Here is a 19240-nt window from a genome sequence, read left to right on the forward strand (position 1 = left end):
GTCTCTCGCTCTCTCGCGCTCTCGGTCTCTCTCTCTCGCGCGCTTGCTCCCTCTTTCAGTGTCTCTCACGCACCCTCTCTCGGTGTCTCTCATGCACACTCCCTCTCTCTCTCGGTGTCTCGCGCGCGATCTCGGTGTCTCGGGCTCTCTCCCTCGGGCTCTCTCTCTCGGTGTCTCTCGGGCTCGCTCTCTCTCTCGGTGTCCCTCTCTCTCTCTCGGGCCTCTCTCTCTCGGGCTCTCTCTATCGGTGTCTCTCAGCCTCTCTCTCTCTCGGTGTCTGTCTCTCGCTCTCTCTCTCTCTCGGGCTCTCTCTCTCTCTGTGTCTCTCGGGCTCTCTCTGTGTCTCTCGGGCTCTCTCTGTGTCTCTCGGGCTCTCTCTGTGTCTCTCGGGCTCTCTCTGTGTCTCTCGGGCTCTCTCTGTGTCTCTCGGGCTCTCTCTGTGTCTCTCGGGCTCTCTCTGTGTCTCTCGGGCTCTCTCTGTGTCTCTCGGGCTCTCTCTGTGTCTCTCGGGCTCTCTCTGTGTCTCTCGGGCTCTCTCTGTGTCTCTCGGGCTCTCTCTGTGTCTCTCGGGCTCTCTCTGTGTCTCTCGGGCTCTCTGTGTCTCTCGGGCTCTCTCTGTGTCTCTCTGTCTCTCTCAGTGTCTCTCTCTGTCTCTCTCTCTCTCTTTCTGTCTCTGTCTGTCTGTCTGTCTCTCTCTCTCTCTCTCTGTCGTGTGTGTGTGTGTGTGTGTGTGTGGTGTGTCTCTCTCTCTGTCTCTCTGTCTGTCTGTCTCTCTCGCTCTCTCTCTCTCTCTGTGTCTATCTCTCTCTCTCTGTCTCTCTCTCTGTGTCTGTCTGTCTCTCTGTCTGTGTGCCTCTCTCTCTCTCTCTCTCTGTCTCTCTATCTCTCTCTCTGTCTGTCTTTCTCTGTGTCTCTGTCTGTCTCTCTCTCTGTCTGTGTCTGTCTGTCTGTCTGTCTGTCTCTCTCTCTCTGTCTGCCTGTCTCTGTCTCTGTCTCATACATAAACAAGACTCTTCTAGTGCTTCAAGTGACCTGCCCAAAAGTGGGTCTTGCTCATTATGGATTTCTTGGACATTTGGACTCCTATCATGTACACAATACTACAGTACTTGAATACTTTGCAATGGTTCTGCTCAGTTGAAACAATAATTCTGGGATTGTAGCTTCAGTGAATTATTGATTTTCCCTGATACCTAGTTGAGTCCCAGACAAAGATCCTTCTTTTCATCTGTGGCTTAATTGACCACAGCTGACAGTCTGTAATATTGACACTGACCTATGGTTCTGAGTTCTGATATTTTTCTGACTGATTTGCCTCTGCCTCTGTTCCTGTATGCTATATCATTCTATGACTTCAGTTTTAAGATTTCATTTTCCATTTTTATTTCACACTTAACTAGCTTTAATCTGTCTTGTTAATTCTGATTCTGTTCTGCATTCTACACCTTTTTCTGTTGAGTGATCTCAGCTGCCTTCTGCTTCCTTCCTGTGACTGTTGACTTCAGTCAATCCTCTGGATTCCATGATCTTTCATAACTCTGGTTCCTAAAGTTCCTGCTGCTATTCCTAATCTTGTGTAGTCCTCTCATCCCTGCAGCTATGCTCAGGTTAGCTTCCTCGCCTGTACTGAATCCTGTAGAATGATGTTTCAAATTCTCTGACTTGTGGCACTTCTGCTGTTATGCTTTATCTCCGTGCTCCATCAGCCAGCCCTCTGATGGGCCAAACTCCTCTGGCTGTTGATTGACTGTCCACTCCTCTGACTCTGTATTGCCTGAACAGTGTTGAACAATATATAGAGTCATAGAGACGTACAGCATGGAAACAGACCCTTCAGTCCGACCACATATTTAAATCCAATCTAGTCCCACCTGCCAGCACCCCGCTCATATCCCTCCAAACCCTTCCTATTCGTATACCCATCTAAATGCCTCTTAAATGTTGCAATGCAGTAATACTCTGATCCCAGAGCCATTCCCTTTCTCTTTAACTGTTTAATTAGGGTAATGTTAATGCGCTTAAATTGACTCCACCTTGTTTATGTGTAACTTCCACCTACTACTGCATTTTAAATTTCACAAGTAGTTTCTTGCATTGTCATCTCAATGTCCTTTGTTTAAAAAAAAAACCCTTATTGGCATAAAATTCACTAAAGAGGAGGAAAACAACAACAAACTGCCATCCCTAGATGTCACAGAGCAAACAATCAATGGGCAACTTCAAACCAGCGTCTACAGGAAAACAGCACATACGGACCAAATATTGAACTACACAAGCAATTATCCCAACATCTACAAACGAAGCTGCATCGAAACATTATTTCAATGAGCCAACACATACTGCAACACAGAGGAACTATGCAGAGCAGAGGAAAATCACCTATACTGGGTATTCAAGAAGAATAGTTATCCAAAGAACACAGTACGCCGATTTCTCAGCAACAAACTCAAACAAGCAGACAAAACAGGTCCAGAAACCCTAGCTACATCAGACATCTCAGAAATGACTGCCAGATTACTCAGACCCCTTGGCATCATGGTAGTTCACGAACCCACCAACACACTAAAACAGCAGCTAATGAACTTGAAAGACCCTATACAGACACCAAACAAAACTAATGTCATTTACTCAATACCATGCAAGGTCTGTAACCCAACACTACATTGGACAAACAGGCAGAAAACTAGCCACCAGGATCCATGAACATCAACTAGCCACGAAATGACATGACCCTCTCTTTCTTGTATCCTTACATACAGATAAGAAAGGACAACACATCCACCTTAGGACAATCCAAACAGAGACATGCACGAGAATTCCTAGAAGCATGACATTTCAACCGGGACTCTATCAACAAACACATAGAGTTAGATCCCATCTACCACCACCTGAGAAAAAGAACAGGAAATGAAAACACCAACCCAAAGAAACCCAAACATATAAATAGAAAGCAGGAATCATGTACAGTGCGTCACCTGAGGCCCTCTGAAGATGTTACCTAGTAGAGTGACCAAACGGAACCTTCCAGCTCAGCGAGCAAACTTACATTCAGAAACTCAATCTGAGATACAAATCTTCTCAAAACTCGCTTTGTAATTATATAATTTTACAGTTTCTTTTCTGTTTTCACTGTAGCTGCATATTATGATTTTTATTCTGGTTTATGTATGTTCTTCAGCATTCTGCATTTTCACAGGCTCTGAACTCTGAGCCTTTACTCCCACTTAAATTTTCCTATCTTAACCATATTCAAGCCCTTCACCATTGTTAGTGTGGCATGTCATTCTTTTTCTCCTCCAACTGCTCTGCTCATGCCAATTCTGTTAATTCCTACCTCCAATGCATTACCACTCCTCTGCCTTCCCATTCTTTGTGCAACACTTTAGTTATCTTTGGATATATACTGCTATTCTGTGGGCCATGGCACTTTCAGATTCTGGTGCTTATCACAACTATCTTTGTTGTCCTGTTCTGTCCCACTCTCCTAGTCTTTGCTCAGCCACTTTAACTCACTCAACAATCTTCAGACTGAGCCATTGAATTAACAGCCATAGTCTATTTCTACATTTCTTTCTGGAATGTCTGTTGACTTGCAGTCCCATTGCCAACTGGCATCCTAGTTTTGCTAGCTCAGTGGTTCGCTGGTAGTGATTCCTTATCTTACTAAAGATACCTGGTAGACTATACTTTCCACCACCAACCATGCACTAACACTAAAGTGGCAATATGGGTGTTATTACTGGATCATATCTTCAACCTATTTACTGGCACCCTCTTTCCTTGAGCATGCCTGCTTCTTCCATCCCCCTACATCTGTTAAAATCTTAATTCTCAACCTTTAGTTAAAGCTAAGTTTCTGCACAAGATATTCTGTAGTGGTTTCTCATCCTTGGTGGTTTAATTCGTATTTAAATTAATTTTACTGTTTCATTTTTTGAATACCTAAATTAGTTGTAACTTTTAAAATTCATGTTTTTGCAATTTTATGTAGGTGAGATCCACATTATTGAATTATTGAAACTGTTATCAGTTATCTATGTGTCACCTCGTTTATTCATATTTACAAGTATTAACCTTTTATTTTTTCAGAACTAATCTATAAAGAAGTTGTGGACTGGGAGGAGAGAAATAAGAATGGTGTTATTAAGGAACAGCCCTTACTTTCAGGTTGGTGGTTGCTTTTGGTTTTCAGTTCTTCATAAGTGTTCCTTTTTATTTAGTTCCTGGATGTAGGTAAAGCCATCTTTATTGCCCCTCCCTAATTTTCTTGAAGATGCTGGAATTTTTATCCATATTTCTCTTGTATTCTTAATGCCCTTTGGTTTTCGAAAAAATATTTCACAAAGTAGATTAGCGAACATTAGTGAAAATGGAACTAAAGGATAAATTGCATTAAAAATCAAAATGGTGAATATAGAATTTAACTTGAGGGCAGCTTTCTATATGGTTGGTAATAGGTTATGGTGCATTGTTCACTTCTAGGGCACTTCTGTTCACTTCGAATATCAATAATTTAGATATTGTCCATGGGGACTCAAGTGCAGTATTAAACTCCATTGAGGAAAGATCATGCAGATTCACTGAGATGTGTCGTCTGGTGTAAAGAAATAAAAATATGAAGCAAAACATGAAAAAGTGAATTTCTTTGAACAATTCAGACTATAAAGTGGCTGAATTTTTTTTAAGTAATGAGGGGATAGGATTGTGTAAACAGCAGCAACTATTTCAAGTAGTTGAGAAGTCAGGAAAAAGTGCTCATTATTGTCAATTAATTTTAAAGGATTTAGAACCTAGAGCTTGAGTGAAGTTCATTTGCCCATCACTTGTGTGTGTATCTTGGAACTACTCTCTCTTAATGGGCAGGATTTCACTCAGCCAGATAGGATCTGTGGCACGTGGTGAGGGAATGCAGAAAAAAATCTACTTGACATCACCCTCATTGATCTACCTTTCTCATTTGTATCTATTTCCTGGTGTTGTTAAGTGGTAACCACTGCACAACCCTGTGCAAATTGTTCCTGTTCATTCTGATTGCACCTTTTTCTATTGTACTAAATAGGATAAATCCAGAAGGGATCTAGAAACTCAAAGCTGAGCATTTATGGTGCGTTGTGGACCACCAATAATAGTATTCAAATTCTATCTGTAATTTTATGATCTGACCTGTTCCTCATTCTATCATTGCCATCTAGTAGATCAGGAACAGCACTTAATATAACTAAAATCGGTTGATAAGCTGGTGAAGCTTTAGCCCATAGATTACACACCCTGAGAAGCAGAAGCAGCGTGTGTAGAGTCAAAGTCATAGAGGTTTACAGCACAGAAATGGATCTTTGACCTATCGAGTCTCTGCCAGTCAAGAACAAACCTAATTGTTCTAATTCCACTTTACAGCACTTAACCATAGCCTTGTTAGCATCACAAGTGTACATCTAAATACTTGAGTGTTACGAGAGTTTCTGTCGCGACTGCCCGTACATTGAGTTCCGGATTCCCACCACCTTCTAGATGAAAGATAAAATCTTCACACCCCCTGTAAACCTCCTGCCCCTTGTATTAAATCTATACTCTTTGTTAATTGATTCCCTCCTCCGGGGGGAAAAGTTCCTTCTTGTCTACCCTGTCAATGCCCACAATTTTCTACATCTCAATCATTTGTATCACCGATAGCCACAAGTGAGGTGCCAGAAGACTGGAGGTTGGATAACATGGTACTACTAGTTAAGAAAGGTGGTAAGGAAAAGTCGAAGAACTATACACTGGTGAGCCTGACATCAGTGGTGGGCAAGCTGTTGTAGTGAATCCTGAGGGACAGGATTTACATGCATTTGGAAAGGCAAGGACTGATTAGGAATAGCTAACATAGCTTTGTGTGTGGGAAATCGTGTCTGACTAACTTGATTGAGTTTTTTGATGAATTAATGAAGAAGATTGATGAAGGCAGAGGAGTGGATATAATCTATATGGACTAGTGAGGTATCCGACAAGGTTCCTCATCATAGACTAGTTAGCAAGGTTAGGTCACTTGGAATACAGGGAGAACTAGCCATTTGGATACAGAACTGGCTCAAAGGTAGAAGACAGAGGGTGGTGGTGGAGGTTGTTTTTCGGACTGGAGGCCTGTGACCAGTGGTGTGTCACAAGGATCAGTGCTGAGTCCCCTGTTTTTCGTTATTTATATGAATGAAATAAATGAGCAGAGATATGGTTAGTAAGTTTGCAGATGACACCAAATTCAGAGATATAGTGGACAGCAAAGAAGGTTACCTCAGAGTACAATGGGACCTTGATCAGATGGGTCAATGGGCTATGGAGTGACAGATAGAGTTTAATTTAGATAAATGTGAGGTGGGCTGCATTTTGGAAAGGTAAATTAGGGCAGGATTTAAACACTTAATGTTAAGTTCCTGGGAAGTGTTGTTGAGCAAAGAGACCTTTGAGTGTAAGTTCATAGTTCCTTGAAAGTGGAGTTGCAGGTAACTGGGATAGTGAAGAAGGCATTTGGTATGCTTGCCTTTCATGGTCTGTGCATTGAATATTGGAGTTGGGAGGTCATGTTGCAGCATTACAAGACATTGGTTAGGCCACTTTTAGAATACTGTGTTCAATTCTGGTCTCCCTTCTATCAGAAAGATGTTAGAACATAGAACATTACAGCGCAGTAGAGGCCCTTCGGCCCTTGATGTTGCGCCAATCTATCATACCAATCTGAAGCCCATCTAACCTACACTATTCCACGTACGTCCATATGCTTGTTCAATGATGACTTAAATGTACTTAAAGTTGGCAAACCTACGACCATTGCAGGCAAAGCATTCCATATCCGCACTACCTCTGTAAAGAAACTACCTCTGACATCTGTCCTATATCTATCACCCCTCAGTTTAAAGCTATGCCCCCTCATGCTCGCCGTCACCATACTTGGAAAAAAATGGTCTCCCTGTCCACCCTATCTAACCCTCTGATTATCTTATATGTCTCTATTAAGTCACCTCTCAACCTTCTCTAATGAGAACAGCCTCAAGTCCCTCAGCCTTTCCTCGTAAGACCTTCCCTCCATACCAAGCAACATCCTAGGAAATCTCCTCTGCACCCTTTCCAAAGCTTCCACATCCTTCTTATAATGCAGTGACCAGAACTGTACACAATACTCCAATACTCAGGCCGCACTAGAGTTTTTACACCTGTAGCATAACCTCATGGTTCCGGAATTCGATCCCTCTATTAATAAAAGCTAAAACATTGTATGACTTCTTAACAACCCTGTAACCTAGGTGGCAACTTTCAAGGCTCTGTATACCTGGACACCGAGATCTCCCTGCTCATCTACACTACCAAGAATCTTATCATTAGCTCAGTACTTTGAGTTCCGGTTACTCCGACCAAAGTGAATCACCTCACACTTGTCCGCATTAAACTCCATTTGCCACCTCTCAGCCCGGCTCTGCAGCTTGTCTATGTCTCTCTGTAACATCCTTCGTCACTCTCCACAACTCCACCGACCTTAGTGTCATCTGCAAATTTACTAACCCACCCTACTACGTCTTCATCCCAGGTCGTTTATAAAAATGACGAACAGCAGTGGACCCAACACCGATCCTTGTGGTACACCACTGGTAACTGGACGCCAGGATGAGCATTTCCCATCAACCACCACCCTCTGTCATCTTTCAGCAAGCCAATTACTGATACAAACTGCTGTATCTCCTACAATCCCTTTCTTCCGCATTTTGTACAATCGCCTACTGTGGGAAACCTTATCGAACGCCTTGCTGAAATCCATATACACCACATCAACAGATTTACTCTCATCTACCTGTTTGGTCACCTTCTCAAAGAACTCAATAAGGTTTGTGAGGCATGACCTATGCTTCACAAAACCATGCTGACTATCCCTAATCAAATTATTCTTTTCTAGATGACTATAAATCCTATCTCTTATAATCTTTTCCAACACTTTACCAACAACTGAAGTAAGGCTCACTGGTCTTTAATTACGTGGGTTGTCTCTACTCCCCTTCTTGAACAGGGAACCACATTTGCTATCCTCCAGTCTTCTGGTTCTATTCCTGTAGACAATGATGATTTAAAGATCAATGCCAAAGATCAATGCTCGGCAATCTCCTCCCTGGCTTCCCAGAGGATCCTAGGATAAATCCCATCCTGCCTAGGGGACTTAGCTATTTTCACACTCTGCAGGATTTCTAATACCTCTTCCTTGTGAACCTCAATCACACCTAGTCTAGTAGCCTGTATCTCAGTATTCTCCTCGACAGCATTGTCATTTTCTGGAGTGAACACTGTTGAAAAATATTCATTTAGTGCTTCCCCTATCTCTTCTGACTCCACACACAACTTCCCACTACTATCCTTGATTGGCCCTAATCTTACTCTCGTCATTCTTTTATTCCTTAAATACCTATAGATAGCCTTCGGGTTTACCCTGATCCTATCCGCAACAACTTCTCATGTCTCCTCCTGGCCCTTTTAAGCTCTCTCTTTAGATTTTTCCTGGCTACCTCCTCGAGCACCCTAACTGAGCCTTCACATCTCACCCTAACATAAGCCACCTTCTTCCTCTTGACCAGAGATTCCCCTTCCTTCGTAAACCACGGCTCCCATGCTCTACAGCTTCCTCCCTGCCTGACAGGTACATACTTATCTAGGACACACAGGAGCTTTTCCTTGAATATGCTCCACATTTCTAATGTGCCCATCCCCTGCAATTTCCTTCCCCATCTTATGTTTCTTAAATCTTGCCTAATCTCATCGTAATTGCCTTTCCCCAGCTGTAGCTCTTGCCCAGTGGTATACACCTATCCCTTTCTATCACTAAAGTGAACATAACAGAATTGTGACCGCTATCACCAAAGTGCTCACCTACTTCCAAGTCTAACACTTGGTCGGGCTCATTACCCAGTACCAAACCTAATGTAGCTTCACCACTTGTTGGCCTGTCTACATACTCTGTCAGGAAGCCCTCCTGCACACACTGGACAAAACTGACCCATCTATAGTACTCGTACTATAGTGTTCCCAGTCAATATTTGGAAAGTTGAAGTCCACCATGACAACTACCCTGTCTCTCTCACTTCTATCGGGAATCATCTTTGCTATCCTTTCCTCTACATCTCTGGAACTATTCGGAGGCCTGTAGAAAACTCCCAACAGGGTGACCTCTCCTTTCCTGTTTCTAACTTCAGCCTATACTACCTCAGTTGATGAGTCCCCAAACATCCTTTCTGCAACTGTAATACTGTCCTTGACCAACAATGCAACACTCCCCACCGCCCCCACCCTTTTACCATCTCTGTTCTGACTGAAACATCTAAATGCTGGAACCTGCAACGACCATCCCTGTCCCTGCTCTATCTATGTCTCCGAAATAGTCACAACATCGAAATCCCAGGTACCTACCAACCCATGCTGCAAGTTCACCCACCTTATTCCGAATGCTCCTGGCGTTGAAGTAGACACACTTCAAACTAACTTTTTGCTTGCCGATGCCATCTTGTGTCCCTGAAACTTGATTTCAGACCTCCCTACTCTCAACCATTTTTATACTCTTACTACAAGTTTGGTTTCCATCCCCCTGCTGGATTAGTTTAAACCCACCCCAATAACCTTAGCGAATTCCTCCCCCCCCCCCCCCCCCCCCCCCCCCCCCAAGATATTGGAACCCCTCTGGTTCAATTGAAGACTATCCTGCTTGTAGAGGTCCCACCTACCCCGGAAAGAGCCCCGTTTATCCAAGAATCCAAAACACACCCTCCTGCACCATCCCTGCAGCTACGTCTTCAACTACTCTCTCTCTCTTCCTATTCCTTGCCTCACTAGCATGTGGCATGGCCAACAAACCAGAGACAACAACTCTCTTCATCCTATCTCTAAGCTTCCATCCTAGCTCCCTGAATTTCTGCCTTAAATCCCTGTCTCTCTTCCTACCTATGTCGTTGGTGCCTATGTGGACCACAACTTGGGCTGCTGCCCCTCCCCCTTAAGGATCCCAAAAACCCGATCAGAGACATCACGAACCCTGGCACCTGGGAGCCAACACACCAACCGTGAGTCTCTCTTGTCCCCACAAAACCTCCTATCTATCCCTCTAACTATGGAGTCCCCCCCCCCCCCCCCCCCCCCCCCCCCCCCCCCCCCCCCCCCCCGATACAGTATCAAAGCAGTATATTTATTTTTGAGGGGAATGGCCACAGGAGATCCCTGCATTGCCTGTCAGTTCCCTTTCCGTCCCCTGACTGTAACCCATCTGCCTTTTTCTTGTACCTTAGGAGTGAGTACCTCCCTGTAACTCCCCTCAATAACTCCCTCTGCCTCCCGAATGATCTGAAGTTCATCCAACTCCAGTTCCCTAACACGATTTTTGAGGAACTGGAGTGAGGTGCACTACACGCAGATGTAGTCAGCAGGGACACTAGTGGTGACCTATTGGTGAATGCCCTAACCTCCATTCCCACTATTCTAACTTCCCAAAGAGACTGTTGAAAAAATAAGGAATAAAAAATAAACTTACCAATCTGGCGCACAGAACCTTGTTTTTTAGTTAGAGGAGGAGGATGGGTGGGAGACGCTACCTGAATACCGTTTCGGATAACGCAACCACACATGACTTCCCAGAAGTCCTTCGCTCCTCCCTCGCACCTCTCGGCAAATGGAGGCCCAACTCCCAAGGTAAGTCTCTTTTAATGCGGGCAAACTCACCCTTCCCGGCAGCCCTCGCTTCACCACTCCTCCTCTCCTCGCCACTCTGGTAAAATGTGAAACTTGCAAGGGTTCAGAAAGGATTTACATGGATGTTACCAGGGTTGGAGAGTTTGAGCTATAGGGAGAAATTGAATAGGTTGGGGCTATTTTCCCTGAAGTGTCAGCTGTTGAGGGGTGACCTTATAAGGGTGAATAGCCAAGGTCTTTTACCTGGGGTGAGGGAGTCCAAAACTAGAGGGCATAGGTTTAAGGTGAGAGGGGAAAGATATTAAAGAGACCTAAGGGGCACCTTTTTCACACAGATGGTGGTGTGATATGGAATGAGCTGCCAGAGGAAATGGTGGAAGCTGGTACAATTACAACATTTCAAAAGGCATCTGGATGGGCACATGATTAGGAAGGGTTTAGAGGGATATGGGCCAAATGCTGAAAAATGGAGCTAGTTTAATTTAAGATATCCAGTTGGCATGGATGAGTTGGACCAACGGGTCTATTTCCATGTTGTGTATCTCTATAACTCTATGTCCCCTTCAGTGCCCTCTGCTCCAAGGAAAACAGCCCCAGTCTACCCTGTCACTCTTCATAACTAAGGTTTTCTACACCAGGCAACATCCTAGTAAATCTCCTGTGCACCCTCTCCAATGCCATCTCATCCCTCCTACATTGTGGGTTTCAGAACCTTATACAATACTTCACCTGTGGCCTGAGTTAAGAGTGTGGTGCTGGAAAAAGCACAGCAGGTCAGGCAGCATGCGAGGAGCAAGAGAATCGACATTTTGGGCAAGAGCCTTTCATCATTCAGCTGTGGTCTGGCCAGTGTTTTATAAAGTTCGAGCATAACCTCCCTCCTCTTAGCTATTATGCATCAATTAATAAAGACAAGTATTCTCATATAACCATTTTATCTACCTGCCTCACTACCTTAAGGGACCAGTAGATGTGCACATTGAGATCTGTCTGATCCTCTGTGCTTCCCAGGATCTCATTGTTCATCATATGTTCCCTTGCCTTGTTTTGCTGACCAAGTGCATCGCCTCACATTTATCTGGATTGAATTCAGTTTGCCACTGTTCAGCCCAACTATATCCTCCTATAGTCTTAGGCTGTTCTCGTTATGATTTAACCCCCCCACCACCACCACCAAACTTCATATTGTCCATGAACTTGCTGATTAGTCCTCCTACTTACCCCCTACAGTAAATAATGCCCTCATCTGCACACTTAGTCATCTCAAGTTGGTCAGGCATGACCTCCCATTAACAAAATCATGTTGACTATTATTGATTAATCCCTGCCTCTTAGTGTAAATTAATTCTGCACCTCAAAATTACTTCTGATTGTTTCCCTACCACTGAGGTTAGACCTGCTTGTAGTTTCCTGGTTTATCCCTTCCTCCTTGAATAATGCCGCCACACTGGCTGTCCTCCAGTCCTTTGGCATCTCTTTTGTGGCCAGAGAGAAATTGAAAATTATTGTCAGTGTCCCCAGTATTTTCTCCCTTATCTCACTCAACAACCTGGAGTATATTTCATTTGGCCCTGGAGATTTATCTATTTAAGTCTGCTAGACCTTCTCTCTGATTTCTATACATGCATCATCTCTCTCTCTCTCACTTGTTAACTTAGTACCCTACCTATGGCCTCCAGCTCTACATACAAATTACCACTATGGTCCATTATTGGCCTACTCTTTCTCTACTAGCCTTTTACTCTTAATGTACTTGTAAAAATGTACTTGTAAAATAAGTTGTATTTTTCTCTGTTACCTATCATTATCCTTTCATGTCCCATTTTTGCTCTCCTAATTCCTTTTTAAATTCACCCTTACATGTTCTATAGTCCAGGGCTTCTGTTTTGAGCCCTCTGTATCTTCTGTAAGCCTCCCCTTTTCTCTTTTATCTAATCCTGTGTATCTGTTGATATCCATAGTTCGCTGGATTTGTAAGTTCCATTTTTTATCGGAACATGTTGACCGTGTACTCTCCCTGTTTCCTTCTTGAGTTTATCTCACTGCTCTAACATAGTTTACCAGAAGTATCTGCTCTCATTCCACCCTTAGCAAATCATCTGACCATATCAAAATCTGCCTTCCCCAATTTAGAACTTTGATTTCAAGCCCATTTAATCAAGCAATCCCACAACTCATTGATTTAAGCACCGTGATCCTGCCACGTGTCAGTGTATTTTTGTGGATAACTAAACATAAGAAGGGTCTACACCATCTTGGAACAAACATATTCTGCCACACAAAGGTGGACAAGTCCTATGTGCAAGTTTCAGCCTTATCAGGATGAGTACAGCTACAGCTATGTCCAAGGAGCTTAAAATCATCCAAGCAATAGCTGCCTGCCTGATCAGTAAGGCATATCCCACCTAAAACATTCCACCATCAATGCACCATGTCAGTAGTGTGAATATCTATCATGTTTACTACAGCAACTCACCCAAGAACCCTTCAATACTTACCAATTCTGATCTGTGTCCCTGAGAATGCTGAGGGAAGCAAATTCAAGGGAGCTGCCCTGCTGCCAGTTCCCCCTCAAAGTCGCACTTCATCCTGACTTAGAACCATGTTACCTACTACACTGAAACTCCCTTTTGAATACTGGTTCAAGCAGGCAGCTTACCATCTTCACAGCTAAAAGGGGATAAGTTATAAGAGATTGTCAGTGTTCATATCTCATGAACATTCATTGTTTTCAGTGTGATTAACTAAGACCCCCAAAATATTTGGAGAGTTTAATGGTGTCTTTGCCATTTATGCTTATGGGAACAGTTGTTTATCAACAGTAACCATTGGCAGAGGAAATGGTAGTGACAGTAGTAGATGGGCTAATATCTGAAGATTTTATGCAGGAATGTTGACATTTATTTATGGTGCACTCATGTTGTGCAGTGGTAGTGTCCCTTCGTCTGGACCGAGAAGCCCGGGTTCAAGCCCGCCTGCTCCAGAGGTGTAGAATAATACCTCTGAATTGGTTGATTAGAAAAATAGATTAAATTATGCTGCTTCCACCAGGGGGCAGCAGATTGCTGTTCTATTCTGGTTCTAAAGGAATGTGTCAAAATGCATATAATAATGTTGGAATTAAATTCCTGGATTCTTTGAGGAAGTGGTTTGTGAGAGGTAACAAGGGACCAAGGAGGCAATTCTGCTACTTTCCTAGCACTTCCAAGTCATAGTTATAATTTACATTAACACTGGGTTAGCCGAGTTGTCCAGATGGCTGGTTTGCAATGCAGCAAGATAACAACAGCTTATGTTCAAATTCCATATCAGCTGAGGTTTGCACGTAGGAATCTTCTTCTCATCCTCTCCTCTTGCCTGAGGCACAGTAACCCTCAGGTTTAAACCACCGCCATTGCCTCCTAATGAGAGAGCAACCTTCTGGTCTGCTATGACAATGGTGATTCCAATCTGTAGTTTATATTTTCTAATTCTTTTGAATTGTCATTTAATTGTACTCTGCTTCATTTTTTTCTCTAAATTTCACAATCATTTCTTAATTTACTTTTGTCTTATGTGATTTAATAAAGAGAAGAAAAATAAAAAGCACACTTTCATGAAGGCAGAAGTATATTTTGTAAATTATAGTATTTGTATCTCTGATCCCAATTTGTTTGCTTCGTTCAGCATTTTTAGCCTTCAGTCTCGTGTGAAGAAAAGTTTACCTCTGGTTGAGTTTATCCCGTTTCTCTGGCCTGACAATATTGAGTATCTCTTAGAGTAATGATGTAGAATCTTTCCATTAGGTTGTGCATTTCCTTTACTAGATTTATTTTGGGGAAATAGGATTTTGTAAATGAGTATAGGTAGCAGTCTGCTGTTTTCTCAGATTTTATCACCTTTTTTGTTTACTTAGAACAGATGCAGCAGTGAATAGCAACAACAGCCCCTCTCAGTCTTCCTCCATCAATGACATTTCATCCATGTCAACAGAGCAGACCTTGGCTTCCGATACCGACAGCAGCCTGGATGCTTCAACAGGACCACTTGATGGTTGCAGGTGATAAGCCTCCAAGCATGAGTAATATCAGAAAGTAGCTACTGCTGCTATTCTCAATCTGAGTTGCTTTTAAATTAAGAAAACCATGTAAAGAAGTTATATCTATTGCATGTACTGCAAACACAATGCCTATGCTTTACTTGGTAATTTATGATTGCCTGGCTTATGTTAATAATGACAGCCTAGGAATATTTGAAAAGGGAATTTATAATGGAATGTGTATTTGTGCAAACTGCTCCCAACTCCAAACTCAGGTGAGCATAACTTGGAAAAATGAAAACCATGTGAGAGCAAAACATGAAGATATGCTAATAGTTTTGTTTTCTTGTTGTCGTTTCTCACTTTTTTTTTGTTGAAGATTCATTATGTACATTCCAAAAATCTGAGAGAGAAACAACTGACAGCACTTTTTAATTCCAAAACATACTTTTTTGACATTTCTGTGAGAGGTAAAGTTGCCGCATTGTAAATTTCAAATTGTATCCAAAATAGAGAACTTAGTATTTCATTATTATCATCTAACTATTATTATGGTTTCCAATTACTTCTAAAATAACAACTAATAGTTACAAGCAGATGTGATGTTGGTCAGAGACTTTGAGAAACTTTATTAACATTGAGTTTAGTAGTATTTTGGTTTACAATGTGTTCTTCCTTTGTATATGACTAATTTTCAGGGTGATCAGTATAATGATCAATAGAATGATCTGCCTGCAAATTATCATTTGAGCTTTTTTAGCTGACCAAGAAGCATAATAATCAGAAAAGAGAACAAAGGGGAAAAGATTTTGGAGGTTTGAATTTGGTGATTTTCGAGCTTACAGAATGTCCTATTGGAATTCATGGTGTAGTCAGTTTGGAACTGTTGTGCTCTAAGTTTTAAAAGAAGGCTATTTGAGGTAGCATTTTCCAAAACTTTGGATTCATAAGTAAGCCCACTTGGATGCCATTTTATGTGCCTTGTAAATGTTTAAATGCTTGAAGAATAAGCTAATTGTTACCCCCAAAATTCTGATGAATAGGATATCTTCACTGTAAATTCTACGAGAAGAAATCAGCTGCTTAATCCAAAATAGTGTTGTTAAAATACATTTTCCGCAACCTCACGTAGCAATGATAGACCAGTATGCTACATAGCAATGTGTTGAACGGAGAGCTGAACAGCTTTTAGTGATGTTAATAACTTTTGGCACAATGTCAGTTTTAGGCTCATCAGTTCTTTCTATGACCTGTCTTTTCCAGTTGCAAAATAAAATTTAAGTTACAACCACATAATTATGACCAAAGTTTGGACAATGGTCTTTAAAAAATGTTTTAGGTGAAGTTAGTTGAAATCAAAGGAATGCCTAACAGTCTTTGCTATGTGCAATCAAGCATTCGTGGCCCACAAATTACCATTCAAGCTTTTACGTTGGGATTGTTTTGTTTTGGATTGTTCAGGGAGAATCTGGAGTGCATTGGAACCTCCTGTCTTAAAATGCTGTACCTGACCCTGTTGAGTTTGCTGGGATCAGGCTGTTTAGTCCATTTTGGTCAGGGATTGTGATCATTTGAATTGATAGGAATTTGTAGATATTTTAGCATTTTCAGACCTCTGGGGTGTATCTAAAACCACTTTTAAAAAATAAAAACATCCATGCTCCCCTGTCTTTAATCAGTGTTGAAAACACAATTGATTGCGCCATAATAAATATATTCCACCAGCCAGGCTTTGAGTGTGGAAATCTTTCCCACATGCATTGCTGGATGCCAGAGGCACGTGGTTAACTTCATGCTATTACCGTAAAATTAGGGAAATTATGTGAACTAATGTTCTTATGGACATTGAAGAATGCATTATCTGCCAACTATAGATGGGTACATTGAAACCACTCCTTTAATGTGTACAGAAATACCTAATAGCTCCAGGAAGTGTCAGATCTGCGGCAGGTCAAGTTTTCCGTTCCTTATGTATTATGTCACACAACCACCCTTGAATATCCTAGACCTTTGTATTTATAGAACAATTATTTTGAAATAAAGGCATAGACTCCTGAACAAGTCTTATATTTCCATATGCTTAATTTGACCTCTCTCAGCAGAGAATCACTGTACTTGCAATCAACATGGAATTCTTAATTACGGTTCAAGGACATGTATTGATTATATTTCTTGTTTTCTTCAGTTTTTCCACATTTAATGTATGTTTTGTTCTTTGTCCGAAAATCACTGTATAGAGTTGATGTAATAGATTTATGTGTACACTAACGGAGAAAATATGCTTGAGAAATTGAAAAGCTGTAGAATTAGATGATTGAGGTTTTCAATTGCAGAGAAGATATAAAAGGTACAAGAATTGACTTAATCAGTGATGAAGTTAAACTATTTAGCTGCAATGCTAGATTAGGTTTTGTGTCCAATTCACAATTAATTTGAATTAAAGGTAGAAGAGTAGATTCATGCTCAATAAATCTCAAGCCATTTTAATGGAGTTTTCAATGGAGCTTTTTCACAAATCAATTTGCAAATTTCACAATAGAATAGACTGAAAGTTATCAGTATTTAAAACATTGACTTCACTGTAAAAACAATTCATTTTAACAATGGTTCATAGAAAGTTCAAATTTACTGAAAACTGACTATTCCTGAAAATATCCACATGTGAATATCCATGTTTCACATTGTTTCTGCAAACTTAATTTGTGCATTAATTTTGGTAATGTTATTATCCATTACGACAGAACTCTTATCCAGAAATAATTGTTTTTATACATAGGACTGTTTTGAATGTTGAGTTAATGTAATTTGGTTTATGCCTTTCTCTGTAAATTTGCTGACATAACATTACATTTAGTTCTCTTGGATTTTAGCCATAAAGGGAATAATTTGTCCTCCCTTCCTGTGGTAAATTGCTTCTTTCATGGAGATGACATAATTGTGCAATTATGTGTGAGACGTAATCTTTTATCATCTAGATTTACAAAGAACATGCATCACTGGAAACTGACCATTTCGCCTAACCAGTCTATGGCATATTAGATTAGATTACTTACAGTGTGGAAACAGGCCCTTCGGGCCAACAAGTCCACACCGACCCTCCGAAGAGCAGCCCACCCAGACCCATTCCCCTATATTTACCCCTTCACCTAACACTGCGGGCAATTTAGCATGACCAATTCACCTAACCTGCACATTTTTGGGCTGTGGGAGGAAACCGGAACATCTGGAGGAAATCCACACAAACATGGAGAATGTGCAAACTCCATACAGACAGTTGCCTGAGGTGGGAATTGAACCTGGGTCTCTGGCGCTGTGAGGCAGCAGTGCTGACCACTGTGCTACTGTGTCGCCCAAAAAGGACGTGGAGAATGCGGGCATTAATGCTTCACTCTAGCTTAGTTCCAAGTCGCATTGTTCCAAAACAAGGAAATGAGAAAAGGTTCTGGATAAGGCTGCACTGAAATAGAACAAAGTAAACATTTCTTTTCACAGTGCCTTGTGTTACCAAATACTTCAAACAGTTTCAGTTGTTTGGATTGTGTAGACCAATGTAAATAATAATGTAGGCCAGTATTGACTTTGGTCTATTTTTCAGTGAATCACGTGTAACTTCTGTTACTAACCGCACTCCTCAGTTGACTGTAGACAAGAGCTCAGTGGCAATAAGCAATCTTTCGGCTGAAATTCTGTTGGAGTTGTATTTTCCAAGTAACTGGATTTTGTATTTTGCTTCAGCTACCTTACTGAGTTTGTGTAGCAAATAACTCAAACCCAAAAACAAAAACAACATGTTGAAAATACTTGGCAAGTTAAGCATAAAATCTGTGGAAAGGAGTGACAAGTCGTCATTTAATGTAAAGCATTAGCATCAGATCTTTGTGTTTGACTTGAAGGGTTATGCCTGATGTGTTAACTTGCCATAACAGTTCAGTGCTCCATAATATTATCATGTACCAAATTTTGCTTTGGATTTTTTGGCGCTGGTCACAACTTCACAATTGGGAACTAATAGTAGCATCAAAACCTGACATTAGTGAAGTTCTGTTCATTAATGCTCTAAATCATTTCCATTGTAAACATAATATTGACTGAAAAGACTACTGAGTACAGCATTTTCTGTTTTTGTTTCAGATTTCATTTTATAGTATATTCTCCCAAAAATGATTGCAACAGATTTGCCCTCTTTTACTATAAATTGTGGCATTTAGTAAATGGAAAGAGTAAGGGGCTTTAGTCTGGACACTACTTTGCAACATGCCAGTCATGTTTGGAAAAGTAGAGTGGCTCAGAGGCATTGCTGTGATGCATTGGAGTAGGTTGCATCTTTAAGCTCAATATTATTTGAGGTATAATCATTGGCTGTCTAAACCTTACCTGTGATTGCACAAACTGCACACTAAGGTGGTTTGCACTGAAATTGTTCAATCAAAAGATCCAGCAATTGTTTGGGATGGTTATTTTAAATGAGTGATAAAACTAAATGTAAAGTTTTTAAATGTTTGTAGCTACTCTAGCTCTGTATGTATATGTTTGGTC

At 41.4% G+C, this 19240-nt stretch overlaps 1 protein-coding gene across 5 annotated transcripts in view; it reads left to right on the forward strand.

Annotated features, from left to right (window-relative positions):
- LOC132823401 (mitogen-activated protein kinase 9) overlaps positions 1–17281 on the forward strand; it is a 145364-nt gene extending 128083 nt beyond the window's left edge. For 4 of the 5 annotated variants that reach the window (XM_060837200.1, XM_060837199.1, XM_060837203.1 and 1 more), the window contains 2 exons: positions 4090–4167; positions 14587–17281. In XM_060837200.1, the coding sequence (XP_060693183.1) occupies positions 4090–4167; positions 14587–14729 (221 nt within the window). In that variant the 3' untranslated portion in view covers positions 14730–17281. Of the gene's footprint in view, positions 1–4089; positions 4168–14581 lie in introns of all 5 variants that reach the window. The other variant, XM_060837201.1, reaches the window with a different exon arrangement.
- Positions 17282–19240: the final 1959 nt, after the last annotated feature.

The sequence above is a fragment of the Hemiscyllium ocellatum genome, chromosome 16 (assembly GCF_020745735.1).
Source record: "Hemiscyllium ocellatum isolate sHemOce1 chromosome 16, sHemOce1.pat.X.cur, whole genome shotgun sequence".
NCBI classification, from domain to species: domain Eukaryota; kingdom Metazoa; phylum Chordata; class Chondrichthyes; order Orectolobiformes; family Hemiscylliidae; genus Hemiscyllium; species Hemiscyllium ocellatum.